The 26,752-nt window shown below is 47.0% G+C and overlaps 1 protein-coding gene across 2 annotated transcripts in view; it reads right to left on the bottom strand.

Annotated features, from left to right (window-relative positions):
- The window catches only part of HIP1R (huntingtin interacting protein 1 related), a 102,452-nt gene that overhangs the window by 48,458 nt on the left and 27,242 nt on the right, over window positions 1-26,752 (bottom strand). For both annotated transcript variants that reach the window (XM_075898582.2, XM_075898581.2), the window contains exons 2-8: window positions 11,032-11,095; window positions 9,975-10,117; window positions 8,064-8,120; window positions 6,765-6,845; window positions 6,463-6,539; window positions 4,605-4,666; window positions 2,156-2,296 (exon numbers count right to left, since the gene is read on the bottom strand). In XM_075898582.2, the coding sequence (XP_075754697.2) occupies window positions 2,156-2,296; window positions 4,605-4,666; window positions 6,463-6,539; window positions 6,765-6,845; window positions 8,064-8,120; window positions 9,975-10,117; window positions 11,032-11,095 (625 nt within the window). The remainder of the gene's footprint in view (window positions 1-2,155; window positions 2,297-4,604; window positions 4,667-6,462; window positions 6,540-6,764; window positions 6,846-8,063; window positions 8,121-9,974; window positions 10,118-11,031; window positions 11,096-26,752) is intronic.

A 26,752-nucleotide genomic window follows, 5' to 3' on the forward strand; every position in this document is an offset into this window, starting at 1 on the left:
AATGCTGGGTGATGGACATCTGAACACTCCAGAGAAACTGTACTAAACTGGGATCTAACCACAAGCTGCTCTTAACAAAATCCAGCCAGTCCCAGCAGTTTGCACATTTGGAGGTACAGTTCAAGGTTCCCTCTAATCTCTTCCATCCATGCGTGGATTTTTTCCATCCATGAGCAGAATACATTTTTTATGTGCAGCAAGACATGTGAATGTGCATCAACAGTGGAAACACAAACTTAGTGGTGGGTGCTCTACTAATCAGCTGGGCAGTGTTTGACTCTCTCTCCTGAACGGCCAGCAAGTGCTCAGCTTACAGGGAACACTTGCACAGTTTAGTTACCGATTCTTCAGTAGGAATCCAACTTGTTGCCTGTCAGATTAAAGTGACACTGGAATTCTGCTGCATACTACCCGAGTAATGGCTGCAGTTGTTGATAGCATCCCCCTGAATAGTGCAACATATTCTATCATCATGATTGCTATTTCTATTAATCAAGAAAGGTACATTTCATTAGATTTGTCCATAAAAGCTTGGCTTGGAAATTGGGAATATAGCAGGGGAGATGTCCATTTGAGCCACGCTTCGTTTGATCTCTTAATCCAAGGAGGAACATGATGCTGAAAGGAAACTGGGCTCTGTTTCTCTCACATTTCCTGGGAATGTTGAATACTCAGGTTCCCGAACTCCAGGTGAAATCAAACCCTTCCTCGCTGCTCTCTGGGGAGCCAGTAACAAAGCATGCATGGCAAACAAGGAAACTAGTCAAAAAGTCAGCAGTGGAAACAAGAGGACTATAGTTCACAATCAGAGCACATACTTTATAAACCTTCCATAAACACAGCCAAGCCTGATAGTGTTACAGAGCTGTGGGGAAATGCAAACTGAAAGCTGATTGCTGAGACAGGTCCTCTGGGATTCAAGTGTGTCTCTACAGGTGGGGAGGGCTTTTAAGAGGCATCACAAACCAGGCATAGAAATGACTTGCTTAGCTCAGAACAACCACAGGCAGATCACTGCTTTAACTCAGTGCTGTAGGTGGTCAAGAATAGGGGACAGGAGGAGAGAGACAGGAGGGTTGAGGAGGCAAGTCCCAACTCCACTCCCCAGCCCTTTTCTCCCATTTAGCTCCCCAGGCAAGCTGGAAGGGGTGGAGAAAGTGGATGGGCCACAACCCTCTCAGGGCCACTCCTGCCTACGCATCTGCCTTAACTCTTCCAGCAAGAGGAACCTGAAGCTTCTCCCATTAAATCAAGCAAAATGGGCTCAGCGAGAGACCGTCGTTAAAGGAGGCATTTGCAAAATGCACCAAGGACATGGCTTGCATTAATTACCTTAAGCCACTAGTTGGGTTCAACAGTGTAGATGGGACCCACAGACCAGAGAAAAAGGATCAATTAAAAGTTCATGTACAGAACTGGAGATGGTCAATCACCTCCCAACACCCCCTACTGGGCAGCTGCGTGTACAGGCTGGAGTCTGCTCCAGCCTAGAAACAGCTTTAAAATGAAGCCATTGCTAGTAAAATTCCAGCTGGTTCCTGACTAGTGTGCACCAGGATTTTTACTGTCAGAACCCTATTCTAACACTAGGCCACAGACACTCTATAGGGTTAAGTCAACAGCACAGAAAAGAGAGAGTACAGCCTGGACACTCATGCGAGAATCCACCTAATGCCTTGGCTATAAACTAGTATGGTTCTGGCCTCTGAATAGACAGGGCCTGAAACAATGGGATATGGAAAACAACAGAGTCATAAGAGTCCAGGGTCAGAAGGGACCATTTCCCCACCCTAGTCTGACCATCACAGAATTATACCCAGGTACTCATGTCCCTTGCTTCCATGGCCACATGGCTCCCCTGTCCTGGGGGTGCACTGACTTTAGCTATTAAGCACAGCCAGAAATACTGGGGCGGAGAGGTGGCAGGGGCCTACAGGTGCCAACAGTACTGAATACGTTTTCATGCTGCAGATACAAAGCCAGCTCAGTGTTATTAACACAAAGCCGTTGTGTGCTGGCACCTGCTAATGGTTTGAACTCAGCACTAGGGGAAGATGAGCTGCTGCAGGTGCAGCATGCAAGTCGCAGAGGCAAGAGCGAGTTCAGAGGGTGCAGGGGCTGAGCGGCAGGAAATCATGTGCAGAGGGTGACTTACAGGAGTGGAGCTTGAACATTAACTTGACGGTGTAGTGATAGAGGTGGCTGCAGTCCTGGATCACCTGGATGAGAGGAGCCAGCCGGCACTGCACAGAGGACATCTGAGACACAGCCATGGCGGTGTTGAGCTGTCTGAGAACTGCAGGAGGAAGTGGGGTTAGCAATAGCTTCAGCTAGTAAGAGGTAAAATTAAAACCAAGCTGTCCAGGGGGCTGCTCAGGCAGGAGGAAGAGCCTCAATGAGAGGCTGCTCCCAAACGAAGAAGGATGGCTTCTTGGTTAAGATACTGGGCTGGGACACAGAGATCTGGAGTCTAATACCAGGGTGATCACAGACACCTACTGCTACCAGGAAGAATTGGGACCACAGAGCGAGATCTGCACAAGGAAGTTTCTACCCAGTGTCTGGTTACAGTGAGAAGTCAGGGCAGTGTAGCTGGGATTGCCAGAGAGAACTTGGCTAGGGGTGTAATAGAACAACTGTTTAAACAGTTAATCAATAAGCCCATGCTTATCAGTTACCATTAATGGTTGCACACAGCTTCTGGGGAGCTGGCTGATGCCCTGAGCTCAACATGGGTCGGGCATGCAGGAGCTGGTGTGTGCCAGAAGCTGGCTTAAAAGCTGGATCCTGACACATACCAGCTCCTGCGGAGCCGACTGCAGGCTCTACAGTATAAAATTTATACTGCAGAGCCCAAAGCACATAACTGTGTAGCTGCTGAGACTTTCAGTTGGTTACACAGTAACCTAAATAACTGCTTTTTAAGAGCCCTAATCCAGGCCTGGTTTCATTCTAGCGAACTGGCATACAGGTAATCCTGACTGCACCTGGAGCTGGAGAGCAGCTTTGTGCTTCTCTCTTTGTTTACTCAATTTGTCCATGGGCGGAGTTGAGCGTGCTACCTGGATTACAAAGCTTTATAATTAACTACAAAGTCCGCGTCTCTACCTATCACACGTGACCTGAATGCTTGGTTCCCATGCAAGGCCAGTACAGCTGAACTAGATCAGTGGGAGCAAAGCAGCTGCCCTCCTTGTGATGAGAACTTTCAGAGTTCTTCCTGCTAGTAGTGTGAGTCACATAGGAACTAGGCAGATTGGCACCCATACTGAGACTGAGAGAAGGGAAACTCCCCAGCATTATTCCCAATGCAAGACACCAGCTCTTTCACACACAGATCCATTTGCTCAGGTATTTCACCTCAAGCAGCAGCCAATACTTGATGCTACAAAAGGAAGAGGGGGCCAGTAAAACAATTATGGGGGGCAATCATGAGGAAGGGGGTATAAGACACTCTCCTGCTCCATGCTGGGGTTGTCTCATGACCTGACCATGAGACTAGATGGCCATTATTGTAGATTGTGTAACCACAAGTCGTCAATGGTCAGAAACCTATTCATTTCTTTCCCAGAAATCCAGCCAGAATATTTAAATCCAACTTCCTCTGTGTTCTGATTCAACTATTTGTGAATATAGAATGGTGGTTTTAATTTCCTCTCAGCATAATTGATTCATTTATAACCAACTTGGAGGAGACAGTAAGAGAATGAAGTGTTTCAGTCACTCGGGAAGTTAACACTATCAGACTATATTAAGTTTCCAGTCCCCTCTCCAGCTGCACGTTTCTGGCTAGTTAACCCCCCCCCCCCCCCCCACACACACACAAAACAAAAAACAATCATCAAAAATTCTTTCAGAATGAGACGAGGCAAGTAGGCCTTGCTGTTCCCACTTGCCGAGTCCTTCAGCTCTCAAAGAGGAGATCTCAGACAGGAAAATGAATATTTATAAGGAATACATTACTGACTGCAGTCTCCAGTATATGGCAATAGCAGCTTTGTGTAATGCATGTAATTAATGTCTTCTTAACAATGAGCAATAAAACTACATCCTTTCTGAGCAGCACCACACATGGTTTGTCCTCCCTCAGAACTAATATAGGGTTGCTACAAGCAGTCAGATATCTCCCCCAAATTGGCCTGTTTGAACAGTTGGAGTTATAAAAGAACGAAGCTGAGATACAGATGTAAAAGGTTAACCAGTTACCCGGTAAGCATTAGCCTTACTGGCATGCTTACCATGGTAACTAGTTAACCAGAGGGCCAGGCCAACTGGAACAGCTCCCCCCGCACTTGAAGCGGGCCCAGCCAGCAGGACCCCAGCCATGGGGGGTCCTCCCTGGAGCAATCCCACTGTTGGACTCCAGTTGCTCTGCACCAGCCTTTGGTTAACTGATGACATGATTAAAATTACATCGTTTAACCTGTTCACATTTTGAATGGGTATTTATATCCCTACACCAAGAGACTACTTTAAAAACCAATGCCTCTCATCATTACCTGAGGAGAGACTAGATCTTACTGAGACGGGAAACACACACCCATCAGCCTGGGGCACAGAGAAAATACCCAACACAGTAGGGGACAGCTGAGCACATTGCTTACCTGACTCTGTGAGTCTCAGTTCACAGTCCATGTAATCAAACATCTCCACTGTGAGTTGAAAGCTGAAAAAAAACCAAAAAACAAACAAATAAAAATAACACCCCATCATGTTATATGAAGCACTAGCCCTGGATCAGCACAGAAACCCTTATTTAAAAAGATGCTGAAGTATTGTGCGGCACGGTGTTGTAAGACACCTTCACAACACTGTCAGCTGTGCTATTCAGACTAAGGGTGTGAATGGCTAAACTGTTACCCGCATGGGGCTGGCAGAGCTCCAACCTCGCACCCACCTGTGAGCTGACATGGCCCCTTCCCGCTGCCAGCAGGGTTGTTCTGGCTGAACTGGAGCGATCCCCCTGCCCGCCCCTTCTTTAATCAATGAACTGGTTAAACGCTACTTTTAACCAGTTAACCAATTAAACGGGATTTTACATCCCTAGAGAGGATTACTACAGAACTAGATATACCCCTTATTGCAGTGTTGTCTCTGGGATGGAAAGCATTCCTACAATGCTAACACACATTCCTCCTCTACCCCTGGAGAAGCAGTTACAGTATTACTAGAGCATTGTGTGCCCTTTCGTCAAAAAATACTAAAGCCTCCTACAGTCAAGGCACGGTGGTAATGCAGAGTAAGGTGCAACATGTGGGGCCATGACACAGCAGGTTGTCATCTCTTTCCCCCAGCCCCGGTGCACAGTATGTTCTATGGTCACCCACTAGACACATTCACTAGGACCCAAGATGCTGCAGAGGGTCAATGCTTCCATGGAGAGATCAGATTCTCCCTCTGACCTGAGCCTGCATCTGGACTGGTCTATCAACTGGCTCCCTCGCTACAATAAGCAAGTCACCTTCTGAGAGTTCCATGACAGAATAAGATAAGGTTGGGAGCAACGATCACTCAAATTCTTTTCTATCAATATGTGCATTAAATTTTGTTCTGTACCCTGAAGCATGTGCAGATGTGCACCACCCATAGAAACACATGCTGCCAACTGCTGCCCTGCCAGCTGTGGGTGCTCTGCTAATCCACTGGGCAGCATGTGAATCTCTCCTGAGTGACCACCCAAGCACTCAGCTTGCAGGGAACAGTTGTTGGAAGTGAAGCCACTGGGCTTTTTTTCATTGCATGCAGAATAAGAGAAAGTCACTGGCCCCCTGGGGACTTCTAGCAAGCCGTTATCTGGGCATTCTTATCATGGGATCATGGCTACCATCTGCCTAACAGTTGGGCTTTGGTACTGGGATCACAGGAGTCAGAGGTAGATAAATGGAATGTACCTATTGGGCCATCAAGACAAAACCTCCCATCCCAGCTTGTTCCTGACAGGGTCTCCTCCAGAGCTGCATGCAGGGCTCCCACCACTTCCCTTTGGAAAGTATCTAATAGACCTGGCTGTTGCCTGAGGCGATACTTAAGAGGACCTTGCTTTTCAGAGGTGCCAAACACCCAGGAATCCAATGACCAATGCCAGTATTCAAGTCCTCTGAAAATCAGGCCTTTGCTTGTTTACACTTTGGCCCATGGCTAGCAGGGTTTGCGGAGGTGGATTCCCAGCAGATGACTTATCACCAGCATGTGCTTATCTTTTTACACTGAGCATCATCTTGCCACTTAAAAAACAATACTCTCCCTCGCAGATCACAACACTCTTTTTGCCTCACTCCTATTTATGAACCCTTGTATTGCTATATTAATCTAGCCGGCATTTGACTCCAACACAGAGCAATCTGAACTGCAATGAGTGTTTTACAGGGCATTTCATTAGCAGGGTGCCCCATTTATTAATAGTGCTCAGGACAAAGAGTCATTATGCTTGATAGTTTTTAAATACCTAAAAGGAAAACTTACATGTTATTCACATCTGTCCCGGCAGCCTTTTCTAGCACCTCATCCGTCACTTCTAGGCCTGGGGGAAACTCAGGATGCTTCAAAAAGAAAACCCTTCATAAATTCAGTAGCATTTTTTATGGCTGGTCCCATACCTCCAGGGGCAGACACATAAGTACATTTCAAGCTAAGATCCCAGTGGAATCATGACATCTAGTATTCACCCAGGCTCTCAGAACAGTGTCAATTCAACAAATAAGAGAAACAGAATAGCAGCTTTGCAGCAAAGATCAGTAAAAATGGGGGAGGGGGGGAGGAATTACCTTTAGGTGAAAGGATATCTTGGTGAGTAGAAGTTTGGTATAAATATTCACAAGCTGCCCATATCTGTCGTGCAAGTGCCCCTGCCAAGGAATATCGGGAAAACATTACAAAACTTGTGGGCGACACTACATGTTCCTCTTCCCACCAACCTGGACAGAATTCAGTGGACAAAGACGAATGACTCCAAACTTTGGCCCAGATTTTTTACTGGTGTATATAGGTGTAGCTCGGCTCAAAGGAGCCCCTACTGATGCTATGTCTACACTACGGGCCTTTATTGGAAAAGGGTATGCAAATTGCACTCCGCAGTTTGTGTATCTTTTTCTGATGGTTTTTTTCCCAAAAGTTGGCCCAGAGTAAATGGGCCAAATTTCAGAAAAGCCTCTTCCAAAAAACCTCTCTTTTGGAAGAGCTCTTCTTCCTCGTGGGAGGAGGAAGATGGGACTTCCAAAAGAGCGTGTCTGCTCTTCCGCAAAAAAAAAAGTGGAAGAGCAGACATGTTCTCGTGATGTGGCGGAGTTTTTCTGGGATACCTCTGGTATCCCAGAAAAACCCTGTAGTCTAGACATAGCCTGAGTTATACCACCTGAAGATCTGGCCTTTAAAGGATCAGGAAGAAAAATGTAATTGCAAGGAGAGCAGGGTGGGACGTCACATGCTTTTAAATATAGCTCTCATTAACAAACACAAAACCACATTTCTAGTCCAATCAGGAAGAAGAACTTGTTGGCTCAGTTCCAAAAGGTAAATCACTTCCAATCCCCTGTTGAGGGTGGAAGAGACTTCCATTGTATTCATGAATCATGATTCAAACATGAGAATAGTATGGACAAATTTCAGTTTAGGCAACCATATTTATAGCTTACCTCCCCTCCCCTGACACTGACTTCCCTAATTCTCTCCTACCATCTTTTGCAGTGTCAGGTAAATGCAATAGTCTCTCCCACCTCCTGTCTTGAACTCCCAGAAAGCTCCTGTGTAACAGAAACCTCACCACCATCCCACTCTGAACGGCATTCACTCCTCAAGTCAGCCACACTTCATCTGTAGGTGAAGCAATCCACGCTACTTCAGAATTACAGCTGGGCAGTAAAGTGAGGGTTAAATATTTCTGTGGGACCCGACTACCCGCCCTACCCTTTGTATCACAACACAGAAGCTCAGAAATAAAACATTCATGGTCAGACCTGACCAGTCCTCCCCCCATATACTTCCCCAGATACCTAGAGAGAAAGAGCGCTCTACCCCCTTTTTAATGGAAGGCTTTCAGCGGCCAACATGGTTGTGTTTCAACTCACCCACAGGTCTCCTGTCTCACGAATATTACTCCGATATCTTTGACAGTCTTGAAGAACCTGGAGGGAAAGTCAGAGAGATCAGACATGCAGCTGTGGTGCTCAAAAGTATAAGGGTGGGCGGGGGGGGTGAGGAGGAAGGCAAGAAGAGGATCAAGACAAGCTTGACCTGAGCTGCCGCACTCAAGCTTAAGTCTACAACCCCCTCCCACCTCCAGCTGCTGTACTGTACACATCTGGATTTTTTTTATTGACTCTTGTGCTGGCCTATTGCGAGAAAGCAACCCGGATGGAAATTCCAGGGGAAATTTTTAACTTGTTTCAAGTGGCAACAAGAGTTTTTAAAAGAAGGAATGGCTCTAATGGCTTCCAGTCCTCTAGCAGAAACCAGGAACGGATCCCAGGTGCCCACAGAAAGTGGAGACCAAGCTGACTGTTGGTTCTAAAAACAATGGGATAGTTCAAGAAAGAGCTGTGTACATTCCCAAAGGATCTGTTACAACAGAGCACTTTAAACACAATGGCACATTTTTGGAAGAAGATCTAGTGGTTAGAGTAGGGAACTAGGAGTAAGGAAACCCAAGTGCCAGTGCCTCTTCCTTGGGCCAGTCACAGACTTGCTTGACTTGGTTTCCCCAACTATGAGACAGGAATGATGACACCCACTTTCATCAAGTGCTTTAAGACCTACTAGTTAAAAGCCCTGCAAATGCCTAAGTGGAATTATTATCATGGGTGGTTGCTTTGCTCAGTATGTATTAAATACAATATAGTGAAGATTAACAATGATTTTGGAAGATTGATTGAATCAATCTAGCTAAGGTTGTTCCTAGGTGCCTTTCACCTTGGTATCCAACTACTAAGCTAGTGATCTATGTATTTAAAACCCAAAGCGGTATTATCTCTCAGCACATTCAGCCTAACAATATCTCCTGTATCAGCCTGCAATCTGTAGGAAGAGGCCACCTGAGCTCACTGCTGCATTCCAAACCCTGTTAAAACCAGCAAAGGGGAGGGGGTGTTACTGGAACAGGAGACCCTTTGGCATTCACAGACAACACAGCTGATCACAACCAGGCCTCATCAGTGAATTGTGGCCTTGTAGTCGCTGGAGGGCCTGGCACCACTCTCCAGGAAGCTGTGCATGGAGCAAAGAGGGAGGAGAGCTCTGGAATCTATGTGATGTGAACATTAATGATCCTCACTGGAGGAATGTGTCAAACACACAGCAGAGGGAATTCTGCAGCTGAAACACATCAGGAAAGGCTGCAGCCCACGAAGGCTTCCTTAGTCACAGAAAAGCTTACCTCAGCTGCCCAGACTGTAAAATGTTGCTGGGCCAGCCAAATATGCTTACTCCTATTTCTGACACCTCTCTTCCCTCTGCCTCTCCAAAATGTTTCTACCAGTTGAGTGCATGATCAGCTATGATGGCAGAAAGTACTGCCTTTCCATCAGCCAGCTAGAGGCAACAGATTACAGCCTGTTCTCTCTCATCTGCCAGCCTCTTCTTTGCACTCAGTGTGGCCTGTTCAGCCTCAATATTTATTTCACTCAAAATATTAATGGGAGGAGGTGTAAAAATACCTAGTATACTTTCCTAGCTTGGGTCCCAACATATTATAGCTGTTACTTACACAGATAACATGCTGAGGTAGATTTTTCCCATGCGCAATTACTTAGTGGAGAATGTACAGGACTGGGAGCCAAAAGCCCTACATTCTACTATTGGGTCCGCCACTGACTTGCCACCTGCCCTTGGGCAAGTCACTTTACCTTTCAGTGACTCAGTTTCCCTCTCTGTGAAATGGGGAGTAAGAAAGGGCTCCTCCTGTGTGACAGACTTTGAAAGACATGCTCTCGCTGTGAACGCAGAGCATGTGATTAGTAAGTGGAAGCAAAGGAGACACTTACATTGCGGTGGCCATCTCTCAGGACTTTGTGCAGAACATGGCAGAACTTCCAGCTGAGGATGGAGCTGCTGGGCAGGGGGAGGCCGATAGCGTAGGACCAGAAAGTAAATGCTCCTTTCTCATGATGAGTTCCTAGGATAATTCCTTTGCAAATGTCAAGGCTAATCAAGCACGTACAAACTCAGGCCAGCCATTTCAATCAAAGTACTCATTATCTAGGTTTTCTTTGTCTCAATCAGCTTCTCATTACAACACTCATCAGAAGAGCCAGGGTTCGGATGACTAATCACCAATTTATGTTACATTTTCTTTTTACAAAGGGGTTCCAACTGACAGCACACCCAAATGCCAAGTTACAAGTAGTGGGACATCCAACCACAGCCCCATGTCCTTGCAAGCAGCCGAAAGAGCAGTCATCGCCATTTTATTTTCCCTTTGCCTCACCCCCCTTTTTGCTTCGATGTACCCAGCTCTGATGTTCCCTCTAATTTTTTTCATCCACTTATGGAATAAGTTTGTTCTGAGCACCAAGGCATATGCAGGAGTGCACCTATAATAGAAACGTAGCCTGCCAGCTGCAGCCAGCTGTGGCTGCTTGGCTAATCAGCAGGGCAGCATTTGACTCCTGCATGGCCTCCAAACCACTCAGCTTATAGAGAACACTGCGGCAGCACCTTTTCTGTCAGAGAATGTTTGAAAATTATTTTATGTTCTCTTGCTTCTAAAAGTGCTACACTTTAACAGACTGCAGCAGAGACTGAGCATGAAGTGTGGCAGCCCACATTACACTGGCTGTCAAGGCCAGTCCTATTCCCAGCTGCAGCCGATACCTCAAAGGAAGACATACCTCCACTTCACCTGTCTCAATCCCCGAAAACACCCTCTTCTATTGGCAAATTCCTTTCTGATCCCTAGGATAATTAAAAGACGCCCCAAAATTGGGAATTGTATGCTGATGTGCAGGACAATCTGGCCATGAGATTTCAATGCTCCAAATCTGGTCACGGTGCTGGGCTCTGAGAAGCATGGGGCTCCAGGATAGCTGAGGAAAAGGATACTGCGGGCGTGTTTCTCTTTCACTGGCGCTTCTTGTGTATTGATGGCTTTGCTGATGCTAATAGCCTGTGCGGGGAGAAGAGAGGAGATATCAGAGGCAGAATCAGCAAAATCCCTCACTGCTTAAAGCATTACAAAGGCAATTTCTCATCTGGATATTTACATCTCAACTCAAATACTATGAAACAAGCAATTTCTTCCTTTTATATACCCCTGCTTCTGTAATTTCCACTCCAGTTTCTCTGATGAAGTAGATTTTACCCTCAACAGCATATGCCCAAATAAATCTGTTAGTTTAAGGCTGAATGGTTGGAATTAATGTTGCAAACAAAAGGTGCTGTATACACTGAGAGCATTATCAAATGCTCCGTAAGGCCAGGTAATGCTCAGTGAATGGCAAGAAGGATCCAGAAATAGACCAGGTGCCTGAGAATTTTTTTTCTGGACTAGCAATGTTGACAGAAACATCGAGGCTGTGTCTAGACTGGCCAGTTTTTTCGGAAAATCAGCCATTTTTCCGGAAAAACTTGCCAGCTGTCTACCCTGGCCGCTTGAATTTCCACAAAAGCACCGACGATCTCATGTAAGATTGTCAGTGTTCTTGTGGAAATACTATGCTGCTCCCATTCGGGCAAAAGTCCTTTTGCGCAAAACTTTTGCACAAAAGGGCCAGTGTAGACAGCTCAGATTTGTTTTCCGCAAAAAAGTCCCGATCGCGAAAATGGCGATCGGGGCTTTTTTGCGGAAAAGCGCGTCTAGATTGGCACGGACGCTTTTCTGCAAAAAGTGCTTTTGCGGAAAAGCGTCCGTGCCAATCTAGATGCTCTGTTCCGAAAATGCTTTTAACGGAAAACTTTTCCGTTAAAAGCATTTCCGGAAAATCATGCCAGTCTAGACGTAGCCCGAGAGTCTCTACGGTGTAGCAGGACTCATCTCCTCATCCCCACTGTACAGACGGGGAGGGAGGGCACAGATCAGTTTTGGTCTCACATTTAATGAGTTCTGCCTTTGACAGATGATCCCGACAGGTTTAGCTGGGAGGCTGTCAAGGGCTGGTACTTCATCTGCCCCACTCAGCACTGTCATGCTGCTCCTGCCCTCTGCCTTGGAGCTGTCCCCTCCACTCCCAGGAGCCTCTTGCTTGCTGTGCAAAGCTTAGGAAGAAGAGGAAGGGGGTGCTGATATCAGGATGCCCCTCCCTCCACTCTGTATCCCAGCTCCACAGAGCAGAGTGGGGGACAGGGAAGGAAAGAGTTTGCTGGCTGCCAGGGGAGGGGTGAGCCTGCCTTAGCCCCCTACACCATCACCCAGAAGCCACTTGTGGTAAATGGTGCTCAGCTGTAGCCCGCATTCCAAACTCAGCCCCAGTCCTGAACCCTTCCTGTACCCCAAACTCTTGCCCTAGCCTTGAGACCCCCTGCACCCAAACTTTCTCCCAGAGCCAGCACCCTGCACCACTCCTGCACCTCCTAACCCTAACCCTGCCCCAGGCTCAGCTCAGAACCCCTCCCACACTCCAAATCCTTAGCCCAAGACCAGAGTCCGCAGCACCCTTCCCCGCATCACAACCCTCTGCCCCCAGTCTGATAAAAGTGAGTGAGGGTGCAGGAGGGAGGGAGGATGGAGTGACCATGGGTGGGGCCTTGGAGAAGGGGCAGGAAGGAGGCAGGGCAAGAGTGTTTGGGTTTATGGTGGAGCCTAGATTGCACTTACATTTAAAAAGTGATCTTATGCTTATAAAGGTTGGAGACCACTGCTCTAACCTGAGACCCAAGATGCCTCATGCCTTGACATCCAAGCATTAAATTCTCAGTGCTTCCTTTATCACTTATTGATGTGTTGCTCAGGACATCTCAAACTAATTGTTTTCTACCTGAAGCCTCATCTTTGCAGCTGAAAACCATCTATAATCCTGCCTTGTACATCACTCACCCAAGGGATTCTAGCATGTGAATTTGGGTGGCAAGTTGATGAGAGCAACAGACATTCACCATGGCTGCTATGAGCCTTGTAAATATACCAGACTGCATTTTCTCAGCAATAACTCAGAGAGGTTTCTACAGAACAAACACGCTTACACAGCAAGATGCCAATTTCAGAGTTGTTTGTCTAACCATAACAAGCCTTTGAATGTTTATTTCTTTTCACATGGGAGGTGAGGTAATATCTTGCATTGGACCAACTTCTGTTGGTGAAAGAAACAAGCTTTGGAGCTACACAAAGCTCTTCTTTTCACAGCTGTGACGTCATTTACCATATTTACATCAATCTCTTTTGTAGTTTGCACTCCTCTAACATTTGGAAAACAGGCTGCAAATAAGTATGGGAGTAGCCTCTGCCACACCCATTCCAAAGAACACAAAGTGTGTAGAACAATGTGATTGAAGTAGCAGCAGAAGTAATGAAAGTAATGCTGATTGCAATCTTTATTAGGTGGATGAACTATGTCTTAAAGAATCTAAACATTTTCTCTGCATCTTGGGGTTTTCAAAGTATGTGAAGGCTTCAATATCTGAGATATAGGTGAGAGGATTATTCTAGGAGAGGGTGGGTGAGATTCTGTGGCCTGCACTGTGCAGGGGGTCAGACTAGATGATCATAATGGTCCCTTCTGACCTTAAAGTCTATAAGTCTATGAACATGCCCCCATCTAAGTCACACAGTTCTGCTCTGAAGACTGACCCTATAAATAATGTAATGGCTCTCAGTGATTCCAAATTAAGATATACTCCACCTACAAGTAAAGAATGTTGTTTTTGTTTTTTATTTTTAATTCCCTCTCCTGCAAACATCCAGAGCTTTCTTCCTTTTGGCATGACCAATAGAAGTCAGACTCAATTCTAGCCTCAGCCACTTCTATGCACTCTCATTGTCTTCAGTGAATTTCCATAGGTGTAAGGGCTCAACTCTGTAATTAGATCTTGGTGAATAATCCTCCCAGTGGTGCCAGAATAGACTCTTGCTCTCTCGATGCTACATTGACTTCACAGGGCTAATAGAGGGTAAAGCTTTATTATACCAGCCACAGCCCACAGATGGGATACCCACCTGGTGATATATTAAGGTGCCACTTTTACATTGTCACTTTTCAGGGGAGAGTTGCACTTTAAATGAACTATGACCCTAAGGGGATGCTGATCTTATAAAGAGCAAGCTTTCTAATCATGGTAGAGCAGCCATAAATCAAATGGCCATATTGAACACATTCCTGTAAATTTCAGTCCTTATCAGTGTTTCCTCTGGCTTCCTCTTGGAGTTTCCGCTTGTTGTCTCAGAGATTTAATGCTGCTGCAAAGGCAAGGCTGTGGTTTTACAGTGTGGATGGATTTTCAGGAATGGAGATGCATTGATTTAGCATGAAGGCACCCAGGACTTGAGCTGAGCTCCCAAAATGAGAGAGAAGCATCTCAATAGGCACCATTCTCCACCTCCCACAAAGAAAAAAGGTTATTTTGTATCTGGGGTAGAAGGAATGGGAATGGGGAATCTGGCTAACAAGATGAAGAGGTGAAATACTTGTCATGAGAAGTACTAGGATGCACCATTCATTGCAAAGGTTGTCTCTCTCAGCATAGCTTTGAGATCTCATCATAGCCAAGGCTCAGTGCAGTGTACCACTCCTCTTGTGGGGCCCACTCTAGGTTCTGCTGAAATTGTCAACAAGAACTTTGTGTGACTTCTAGCATGTGGCGAGACCTGTCCTCATTTTACTGGCTACAGCTTTAGGCAAGATCTTCATCCAGAGTTCATTCAGGTGATCAGCACCCAAGTCTAGCCTGGATATAAGTGAACATACTGCCAATTAGACTCAAATTACTGGATCCATGCTGGCACTGCCTTCACTGTGAAAATGTAACCCACACACCTACTGGGTGCGATGCACTGTCCCAGGGAGTTGCACTTAGTTATAGACTAACATGGCTATGCCTCTGAGATACTTACAGAAAGAATGAATGTGCTCTACAGCTTTAATTGAGTGGTAGCTAGTTTTTAAAGCACTAGAGGCTCATGTACTAAGCTCCAGGGGTCACAGGTTTGCATGGTCCTTAGCACTGCAGTAAGCCAAGTAGCTCTGTTCTTTCCCAGTGACTTGTGAGAGAATGTGAATCTTTCTGGGCACGTGGGATGGAGAGGTGAACAGCAGAAAGTCACTGGAGAACTATCAGCTGATTTAGCCTGTGTCCTCATCCATCCAGTGCCAGATTTATGCACAAGCTAAGTAAGCTACAGTTTGGGGCCTCTAAATACAAAAATATTACTACTTTTTAGTTGTAGCCTCACCTATGTGCTGGTATATATGCAAATATAAAACTTTAGTATTTCTATTTTCATTGACCTTTCTGTTAATACAATACCAAAAAAAAGTGTAATGCTATAGGCCTTTGAAATTTGACACAGTTTAAGAGCCTCAGCATGTCTTAATCTGGCCCTGGTGCTCACCACAAAGTAGTCAGGTTACCAGCCCAAGTGTAAACAGTATTAGAAACTTAGCCTATGAGCACGGGCAGGCCAGCTAGCTTGTTTGAAAGCACCCCCACATTCAGGAAAGCATGAGATTATGTGAATGGGTGCCAGATCTGGGGGTAATGCCCAAGGAAGAGGCCACATTAACTCTGCAGTGAAGACCAGCCCTTAGTTTCTCACACTGCTGTTGAAAGAGAAAGGCTGCTCCAGGAGTCCTAAAATGACCATGAGTTAACAGTCTGGGAACATGGCAGAATTACATTCTCTTCAGCAGCACCACAAACCTTAACAACCACACTCCAAACCTCCTTCCAAAGCTAAGGCAGGAACATCCCCTCCCCTCCTCCTCCCATTTCCCTAAACCTCTGACTGACACATACACCTCTTTCTACTTGTAACGACAGCTGGGAGAACGCACCACGAGGGGAGCAGCCATGCTACACCATTCAGAAATAGCCTGATCTCTAATGCGGCTAACACTTGCTGCAGAGAAAAAACAAAGAGCCACAAAGTGATCCATGGAGAGGCAGCACATGTGGCATCCCTGCTCAGCTGGGAAGATGAGACCCTTTGCTTCTCTACAGAAGAAGGAAACTCACCAAAGGCGGCCTCAGAGCAGTTCAAATCCCAGAAGAGGCCCACGCCTGTGATGGGAGCCTTTTTGGCCAATAATGGGAACTGAAGCAGGGAACATCTGGGCTAAAAGCACGAGTCTAAGCAGGGAAGGGCAAAAGGCCCTTTCCAGGCTGGATCTGGCCCACCAAGCTGGTGGATCTGGCCTGCGGCCACCCCGCCACTCCCCCACCATCAGGCCAATCAGGGCCTGGGAACACATGAAGTCTCTCGTGTCCTTTCCCTGCCCTGCTGGAGGTGTGCAGTGGCTAGAGACTGCCAATGTGTCTCTCTAGCTGGCGCAAAGGCGAGGAGACTTCGCATCTTCCCCCCCCCCCCCCCCCGCCTCAAACCCTGATTGGCCTGGGGGTAGGAGGAGTGCACAAGGTCTCCTTCCAGTAGGCGCCTAGAGGGAATGGCCAGCTGTTTCAAAACAGCTGGCATTTCTTTCTAGGGGCTAGGGCAGGGGAGGGGGAAGACTTTCCCAGGCCAATTGGGAGGGGGTGGGGAGCACAAGAAGTCTCCTAGCCCTGCACCATCCTTCCGAGGCCCCACCCTTTCCGGGGTGGCCCAAGTCCACTTCAGAAGTTTCTGAAGTGGCCCCTTTTAATATTTATTGCCCACCCCTGGTCTACAGCTTACAAACCTGCAGGCAGAGTATTGTAACAGACTTACACCCCCTGGGGCTCAGGGCCAGAAGGCAGACAATCTAACGCACACAAAGCCCCTTCATTCAAAACCCCAAATATGGGCCAGCTTCCCCAAAAGTCTGTAGAATCCAAGACAAGATTCAAGCTGATCAGATGCATTTACAGACTAGCAAATACTGATTTCCTCAGAGGCACACAATTTCCTCCCAGTGGGAACAGAGATTTCATCTCCAAAGCTTGTACTACCCTTTAAGTCTATGATGTTATACTGCACACCCCCTAAGGCTGGGTCTGCATGTTTGAGGGTCTCTAGGAAACATACAGAGTCTGAAGTTATAACTGTCCATAGCCCCCTCCCATGTAGAGACCTCTTTCAATTTCTACAAGCCTGACCTCATTTCATACAGAAGTCTAATGTGCCATTTAGATTCTAGGAACCAATGCTGCAGCCAAACTGTATAAATTAATGAAGCTATATCGACTTGGAATGATGTACCATTAAACGTGAGGATCAATTAACCAAAAGTACAACCACCTGTAAGGCTTCCAAGTACAATCTTTAAAAAGTCCCTGGATTTTATGGTCCTCCTCAACTTCTTCTTTTTACAGATCCCAGTGAGTGAAAACAGTTGTGCTTTCCTTTGTCTGGACTCAGGAGCAGCACAGCTCAACCTGAAGTTCTTGGTTAACTCTGACTGACAGGCCCGAGTGGAGTGAAGAACGACTGGTGTGTCCTGAGGCAGGGAAGGAACAGCTGCTAGCCCATGACGATTGGCTGTATCTTCTGGCCGTCTGAAGGTGGTAGAAACCATTTAACAGGCTGTCTGAAGGTGGTAGAAACCACGTAATAACATGAGGGGGCTACACAGCTATTCATCTCTGGTTATTGAGGGGCCAAGAGGCATTTTCCGCTGCCTCAAGGCAGCAGATGCTACTTCAACAAGGCAGCAGCAGATGCCTTAGCCAGCTCTCTGGCATTTTCCATCTTCCTACCAGCATCGCCTTCTGCATGCCCTGGGTTACATGCCAGCCAGCCACTTGTTTCCCCCTTCCTCTCTCTTGCAGAACATCGTGTGGTGGGTGTACCCCACAACGGAGCAGACAGTCCATTTCCAGGAGTCAAGGCCAGGCTCCAGAGCCTGCTCACCCTGCAGGACCAAATGGCAGGGACGGAGCCCAGAAGACCCTTTCCCCCACTACTCCCAGCCCTAGCTGAGCAGTCTAAGGACAGGACTCTGCCTGAGGACACCTGTCAGGTATCCCTCAGCGTTCTGGTGATAGTGGACCCTGCAGTGTTGTTTGGCTACTCTCAGGTGGGGAGTGGGCCAAGCAAGACCCCAGAGGCGAGAGCAATGACCAGAGGGAACCCAGAGAGCAGTCAAGAGGCACCTATGAGCCCAACGCCCCAGGCAAACATGCTGGGAGGTATGAAGTGGAAGGAAATATGGGTTGTATAACCCAGTCCTTCCATCACATTGACCAGAGTAATGGAGCAGCCAACTGCCACGGAAAGCAGCCTGCTCAGCAGACAGGCCTGAGCTTCAGTGTTTGGACCCAGATCAGAACTTTCCCAATGTTTGGGGGTTTCTGGATCTGAGGTTTTAGTTCATCCCCTTAGAGAAAGGGGAGACAACCACATAGATCTGAATTTTACGGGTCAGGGAAGTGGCCTGATTGTCACAGGATTAGTGCGTCTCCTCAGCCCCCCACAATTGACAAAAAAGAGAGATGTTTGAGGTAAGGGTGCCAGATGGTTGAAAAATACTGAATACCCTCCCCCCCCCCCCCCGGCCAAAAAAAAAAACCCCCACACACTGGGGAAAAAAAATCTGTTGAAGGGAAAAAAAATTAAAATAAAACAGCATTAAAACAGCATGTCCCTTTTAAGAGAGAGTGCAGCAATAAAACAGGAGAGCAGTTGAGCACTGAGACCCAAGAGAAGGCTTTCCCTTGGTCAGCAGCCATTTTGTGCCTGCAGCCTTGCAGAACCAGGTAAGCATGAGGGCTGGGCGCTGAGTATTTGTTGGGTTGCCAGATGCTTGGCATTTTTGCTTCCTGGCCAGGGAAAAATTCAGAAAATACCAGACATTTTAGGTATCCAGTATTCTCTGAATTTTTTTACTGGACAGGAGGCAAAAATACCGGACTGTCTGGGTGAATACCGGGCACCTGGTAACCCTAGTTTGAGGTAAAAAAGCTCCTTTGACCACTGAGTCCTTCCTTCTCTCTGATGTTCTCCTTGAGAAGAGGAACATTAAAAGGGTAGAAGCTGCTGCCAGCTCCTTCTTTGACAGGCACAGCCAGGATACAGACATTCATTAACTGATTTCGAAACAGAGAGTTTAGCAACAGGGCACTTAAAACCCAGTAGTCCAGGGCTCCTAAGGAAGCATTTGAGCTGAGGAACTTGGCTTGTTCAATCCACCATGGACATTTAATTTAATAGCATACCCTCCCCTCAGCTGTAGGAAAGCATAGAGAAGATGTCCCTCTGTTTACCTAAACTGCAAAGTGAAGAACCTCAAGGCCTCACATGCAGAGTCGCAAACTCACCCAAAATGTGGTGGTGCCTAGCTAGGAAGGTGGGCAGGGAATGGGACTGGCTCAGACCCAGCTCCAGAAGCCACAGCCATGCTGGAGCTGAATCACTGCCCTTTCTAAACAGGATTCTTTACCAAACTGACAGGCTGAGGAGGAGACTTCACTGAAGCACAACATACCCTGCTGAGGCAGTCACCCATCTCCAGACTGCAAACAGCACAGCTGTATGTTTAATGGGCAGATGCCAGAGCAAATACAACAGAGCCAATCAGCAAGGGAATTTAACTGGGCAAGGTCAGACTACGCACAGAACAAACCTCAGCTTCAGCATACATTACGCCTAGGTCACGCTCCCAGAGTGCCTGTACACAACACAGCCCAGTGCTGAGCACAGTGAGACTCTGTTACATTTCACAGGATGCTGGTGTTTCCATGCAGCAAGAGCCAGAGGCATTTTCATACCATGTGAGCGTAGGATAATGGGTGTGGGGACTTGGGAATAATTCAGCTTGCTATTAAAGTAATTGCTCGGGGGAAAAAAAAAGTCACGACTTCATGATTAGGTTACTTGCTATTTATAATTGTTTCCAAGGTCATTGGCCCTTAAATGTCAGGCACACCTGGGGAGATTAACGCCTTGCTTCATTCAATTACTGCTGTTTCAGCATGCCATGAGGCTGCATCACATTCTCCCGCTTGTAACTCTCATGTCTGCAGTGACAAACCAAGCTAGAATCCTAACCAGAGAGAGAGAGAGAGGCCTAGAAAAGAACAGGCCTTGACTGCAAGCACAGGAACTCAGTACTGAAACAGGAAGGTCTTATAGGAGGAGTGGGAAAGCTTTTTTTGGTCTGGGGCAGCCAACAATTAGTCAGGGCCGCACATAAGTGAGAAGCAAAAACAAACAAACAAACCCTCATTGACATGACCCCTGACTGAGAAGCAGAAACACACTCCCCATATTCCCCTCACACACCAGAGTCTAAATAGATAAGGGTTACCAGTTCCTAGGGGCTGGAATAGCTCCCTCAGCTTGGGGGCTGCTCCAGCCCTGCAGGGCCCACCAGAGACAGGGGCTGCTACAGGCAGTCGGAGCAACCCTTGTTTACATGCCCAGGGTTACATGCTGGCTTCCCAGGAGTGGGACCGATGGGGGAGGGTTCACCATGGGCTCTGCAGGATGAAGTTGATTTAAGCTTCATACTGCAGTGCATGTAACTACGGAGAATTTATCGGCAGTTACACAGTTACCTATTTAACCGACTTTTTGCATCCCTAATCCTTACTGGTGCGCCTCTGGGTATTACTGCAGTAAAAGGACTGCTGCTTAACAAAATATAGCCACCTGGGGTTATTATAATACTGTGGAGCCACAACTGTATTATACCATGGTCCCGTCCACACACAGGCAAAACTATGTTCTCATTGCAATGCTGGTATGAAGTATTTGTAGCGCACCATAAAGACACCTGCCATTCTGCAAAGTTAGTGAAGGCGGAGTTCCCACCTTGAGTAGCCTACAAGGACAGGGCCAGGAGAGAGGGAGAAATAAGGACAGGACATTGACCGTCTCTCATAATAATTCCTAAGACTAGTTATAATACTCAGCAATGGTGCTGATGAAGAAAAGGATAGATACATTTCAACTTAGATTTAAAGCGCTCTCTCTCCTACAACAATAGGATCATCATTGATGGGGCTGGAAAAGTCCCTTGAAGCTACCTGTCCCATCCCATCCATCCCTCTGCTGGATTGTAGCTCAGAGAAAAAATGTACAGCATGGCAGGAACTGAACAGAGCTCACTCAAGCTAACTACCTTACTTCCTTCCTCACCTGCCCTACCAAGCCATGCCATCAAATTAATCTCACTCCCTCCACAGTGACCCTGGTTCCCAGCACACAATAAATGGACAGCAAAATTAACAAGAGCTTGTTTTGGAAGGGAAGAACTGTGAGTAATGAGAGGGTCTATGTAGGAGAGGGCAGGCATGCGCCAGATTATCATGGCTGTTGTGTGCTGTGAGGAGATTCTGGAAGGATCAGAACCACCAGGAAAGTGTTAGCCTGGAGATCTGAGCAGGAATTCTGTCCTCAGAATTACCATAATTTTCTGGTGGCTTTTCCTTAAACACCCTTTCTCTGACAGGGACATACAAGTCAGACTTTCACTCTCTTTCTACAAAAATCTTTGGAAGCTTCAGGCCAAAATATAATTCTCTGCCCAGACATCTGACAAGAGAGCCAGCCTAAGGAAATGCCATCTTTGCCCCATCATGGAAATGGCCCTTCTTTTCATTCATACCCTGCCTCTCCCACGGAGCCAGCATTCTGCCACCCATCGTGCAGCTGCACATCTTAGACAACAGGCATTTGAAAGAAAAAAGATTTGCTTCCCATCAATTAGCATCTCTATAATGCAGCTGCTTCATACAAGTCTACTTGTTCTCTGGATTTGGTGCTTACTGGATTCTAGAGCAGAAACTCCAGTATCAGGCAAAGGCTGGAATAAAGATTTCCTCAGTGAAGGAGGGGAGCTGAGTTTGCTTTCTTTGGCCAGGGAAAAAGCATCTTTCTTCAGCAGAACAGGGCTGCTTTGAAGGGCTTAAAAGTGTTAGTTCCTGAGCTATTGAAAGGCCTGAGTCATTTGGAGCCCAGTAAAAACCCATTGGAGCTTCACATCTAGGGGGGGAAATGATGATAAGCAGCTTCTATTTCAGATACATGAATGGGGAGATCCACACAGACCCAGCTAAAAGCCCAAAGCCAATTAGTGTTGCACCTGTAGGCACTAATGGTCACACACTTTAACTTAGATTACTGCTGACTTTGATTTGTCAGCACTAGGGTTGAGAAACTGTACTTCATCATCCAGGCTTGCCCTTAAAAGTGGAACTGAGCGCAGTCAGGAGGTGCTGGCTTCAGCGGGCAGTAAAGGGCACTCAGCACCTTCAGGTTTGGGCCTTCAGCCAGAATGTAGCTGAGCGTGACTAAGAGCCAGCTACTGGTATTAACTGGCTAACACTTGGAAGCAATTTGAAAATCATTTGATCAGCCACTGCCCCTTCCTTTTACAATTTAAATGTGTGTACACACATGCACACCTGTCTGATGCTAACAATACTGGCCCTCCTAGCAAGATTTTTCACACTATTCTACTTGCCTTGAGGCCCCTTCAGTGACTTGTCTCATGGAGACACTGTACAGGCCAGTTGCTTTGCTTTTCATAGCATCAAAGAGTGTGCAGGCTTCAGGAGTAACATCCCGGGTGAGGCTGTTGTATCGGTTACCAAGCAACCTAATAGCTTCTCTTCCTAACCAGTGCCACTAAAGCAGCATGGTGAATTACCTCGTTTTATTAATTCAGCTGCAAAAAACCCACTGAAGATGACCCATTTTAGAAGGTCATGTCAATTGCTTGGATTCACCTCCTCTGTGTCTGCCAAGCTGATGAGTCCATAACTGCCTTTATTTTGGGCTTATTTAGCAGAGCAGTCCCCGGCCAGAGCCTTTCCCAGGGGGCAGAGATTGTCTAGTTTGTTTCTCCCATTTCAACAGCCCTGGAGATGGACATTCCCCGTCACAGCAAAGAGCAGAGTAATACGGGCATCTGTCTGCCTGATGGGCTTCTCCCAGGCACCGAAGACACAAGTCGTGGGAGTTGCTTGTTGGCATAGATTTGAGGCAAGATCTGCAGCATTTGTAGCACTGGGACTCTGGCATGCTCCAGATCCTGGAGGGGACGTGGGTGGAAAGGGGAAACCCCTTTACTCCTCCCCATCCACAACAGTAACAGCTAACTACATCTATTCACAAACCAAGTAATTGTAAACAGTAGGGACATCTGACTCTTGAAATACAAGAGCATCACAGTGCCAGCAGCTGTCACTGAGGGATGGATCAGGTCGGCGAGGCCATATATAGTGCGCCACACCAGCAACACTTCAGGGGGCTCTGCAGCTGACCCGATGGGTAGCAGCTAGGGAAAAACTTTCTGGCAGCTGTGCATACAGCATGTGCACAGCTGATTGGAATAGATATGAGCAAGCACTGGAAGAAGAATGTGTAAATTGTTTAGATTCATTGCCTCTGTGCCTGCCAAGCTGATGACTCCATAACTGCCTTTCTTTGTTTATTTTGGGCTTCTTTAGTAGAGCACTCTGCAGCCAGGGCCTTCCCCAGGGGACAGAGATAGCCTAGTTTATTTCTCCTGTTTCAAAGAGTACCTCCTGTTTCAATTCCCAGGTACAACAGGAAGCAGAGTGAGACAAGTTCCGCTAATATGCACTCATTCCCCATGACCCATTTACAGCATGGCCCCTCTGAGAAGACTGCTGGCGTAGCCTCCAGTGAGTGCCAGTCCTGGTGGTGAGGATGCCTGTTTGCTTATCACTCATCAGGCTCATGCTGCCAACTAGCAAAGGCTCTGTCCAGTGATTAGGTGCTTGGACATTAGCTGTTTGGGGCAGCGCCAATGGCCATGTGGCAGAGACAGATGGGCTCAGCTATTTCTAAGGAGCGGGTTAGGAGGACAGTGGTTCCAGTAGACCACTGAACTAGTGGGTGCTGGGCCTGGCTGAGTAGGACAGCACACTCACCGAACATTGACAAATCAGGAGGAGGTCAAAAGTTATCAAAGTGAAGCAACTGGAGAAGTTAGAGCTGAAGAATTAGAGAGCTCCCTCCCTGCCTAAGATCCAGACCCCTTTACAGACTGAAGCACAGGATTGAAATAGATTGTACCTGAACAGTCTGCATGTGCATCTGCATGGGAGAGGGTGTTATATTTGGGATTGGTCTGGCTTCAGGAATCAGGGAATCCCCAACTGACATTAGGTTTAGGGAGGCCCTATGCTCAATCTGCTCAGAGCATTTTTTCTTCATATAATGCAAAGCTAGGACACAGAATAGGTCAGGTGGCCTGACTGTCCCTCTAGAACAGCGGCGGGCAACCTGTGGTCTGCATGCGACCCATTGGGGCACAATATCCCACGAGACATTTTGTTTACCGTTACCCATGCATAGGGTTGCCAGATTCCGCTCGTTTACATCTGCATAGGTTTTTTCCTTCCAGTGTTACTGAAGTGACATGCATCTAAAGAAGGGCCTGTGAAGTGAGGTGCATGCTGACTGCAAAAAACATGGACTGTAAGAGCCATATGCTCCCTCTGCAGCCAATCAAGGTGCTGCTACTGTTCAACTGGTGCATCCTGCAAATTCTAGGTATGAATTAGCGCAGTTGGTAAAACTACCCTATCCCGGGAGACTGTCTTGGTTAAAACAATCTTGCAGCCCACAGATGGAGGCCACACATACGGCCCCCTCACTAGCCTAGGTTGCCCACTGCTGCTCTAGAATGTAGGATAGAAGCATGAACATTGACTTCCACACTAATGGCAGCCACCCCCCTTCTTGGAGGCCACTTGACTTAATCTCCCGTCCCCTGAAGACAGAGTGAGTGGAGCATCTGTTGCCATGATCACATAACCCAGCAGACCTTTCTGTAACTTATTTCTCCAGCATGGAACTTAATTGTGCAGGTGAGCTTGATTTACTTGAGGCTCAGCAATGCAGGACATACGTACACTCAGCCAGCGTGGCTGCAAGGATTTGATGTAGGGACAGGTTATGGGTTTGGAGAGAAGAGATGAGGGATTTGTTTTCAGTGTATTTCATCAAGCTGGTGGATTTAGACTGGCATTTGGGCTGTAACTGTAATAAAGAAGCTAAGCCAATAATTTGATCGAATCCTCTTATTCCCCCAAAGTTGATCAGTCTGAAATGTATGGCAAAATGTCCTTACGGGTTGCTCCCAGAGCTGCTAACACAGTGCCTAGACTTTCAAAGGACAGCATGCTCAATTCCATTTCAATCCTATTGGAACCACTGGTGCTGAGCACCCTGCAGTGCATTGCAGGCGCAGTTCTTAGGATGAGGGTTTGCAAGTGACAAAATGTCAACTATGTCACGAGGAAAGAATTTGAAACACACAGACTGGCGTGATCTGAGTGAGAATGGCTTACTAATAAAAACAAGACAAACAATGCAGGAGACAGACTAATGCAAGAAATCCACAAGTTCTATGCCAAGTAGCAAGATATGTTTCTGTGCTGATCAAACACTTTTTATTTTTATTCTTACCAGGTTTATTCAGTCAGTAAAGTCTCCTAACCACACAGGAGGCTTACAGTACACACTGAGCAAGTGTGTTCAGAACTCTTTCTGATACAGGAAGATAGAGTGGCCTAGTGAATAAAGCACAGGCCTGGGATCCATGATATCAATTCCCAGCTTGGCCACTGGCCTTCTGGGTGACCTTTGGCAAGTTGCTTCACCTCCATTTGCTCATCTGTAAAAATGGGGATAATAACCCTGAGAACCTTCGAGATGTGTTTAAGATGCAAGATCTAATTATTATTGCAGCCTGCTGAAGTGTTCCCATGAGCACATGTCTGTCCTTTGGAACCAGGACTCAATTTCCATCTGTTTTTCAGCTCCATAAAACTCTCTCTGCAGCAAGCTGCTGTCACCTGTTCCTGTAAGCTAGCAAGTTAATTCCAACAGAGACGGTCTGCCAAATTGACATCAGGGACAGCATAAAACCCCATCTACCAGAGAGTTCCATATAGGTTTGTCCTCAGGCTTCATACAGTCCCTTACAAAGCACGCACAACCTGTGCAAACTTTCAGTTTACCCCCACCCTGCAATACCTAAGAGAGGATGATATCAGTTCTGCGTCTCATTGCACAATCGTGTGACTCATCTCACACAAGTAACCTCTGTTGAGTGGCCAAACATCAGGAGAAAGTCAGTGGGCATATGCACATATGGAGAGCAGGATTTGAGCCCATTATGATCCTGTGGGCGGAGGAGTTGTGTTTTCATTTCTCTGGGGGACAGGTGGTTGCCTTCCAGTTCTCTTCCACTGAGAGCTGGCTCTGTGCCCCGTCAGTCTTTCATAAGAGCAGAGAGTGATTATGATTTTTCTTGTTGTTTTATTCAGAAAATTAAGCTCATTTCTAGGTCTGTAAGCAAGCCTCAGAGTATTAGCACTGACAAAATAGAGAACCCTGATTTAAACAGCAACTTTTAATAAGTGATTCTTAATAGAAGTTGGATCTCTTTGGTTCTTAGTACAGGCAGTCCCCGAGTTACGCGGATCTGACTTATGTCGGATCCGCAGTTACGAATGGGGCTTTTCTCGCCCTGAAGGACGTGGGCAGCAGGACCGCCGAGACGCGCTGCGGTCTCACCTGCATCCTCCGTGGCTTTGCTCTGCGTTTCCCTGGTCTGCTGGGGGGCCCCGCCCAGCAGACCAGGAAGACGCGGGCGGCAGGACCGCCGAGACGTGCCGTGGTCCCACCCGCATCCTCCACAGCTTGGCTCCGTGTCTCCCGCTGTCCCGCTGCCCGTGTCCTCCGCGTCTTTGCTTCGCATCTCCCTGGTCTGCTGGGGGA

This window comes from Pelodiscus sinensis, chromosome Z (genome assembly GCF_052426305.1).
Source record: "Pelodiscus sinensis isolate ZL-2025 chromosome Z, ASM5242630v1, whole genome shotgun sequence".
NCBI classification, from domain to species: domain Eukaryota; kingdom Metazoa; phylum Chordata; order Testudines; family Trionychidae; genus Pelodiscus; species Pelodiscus sinensis.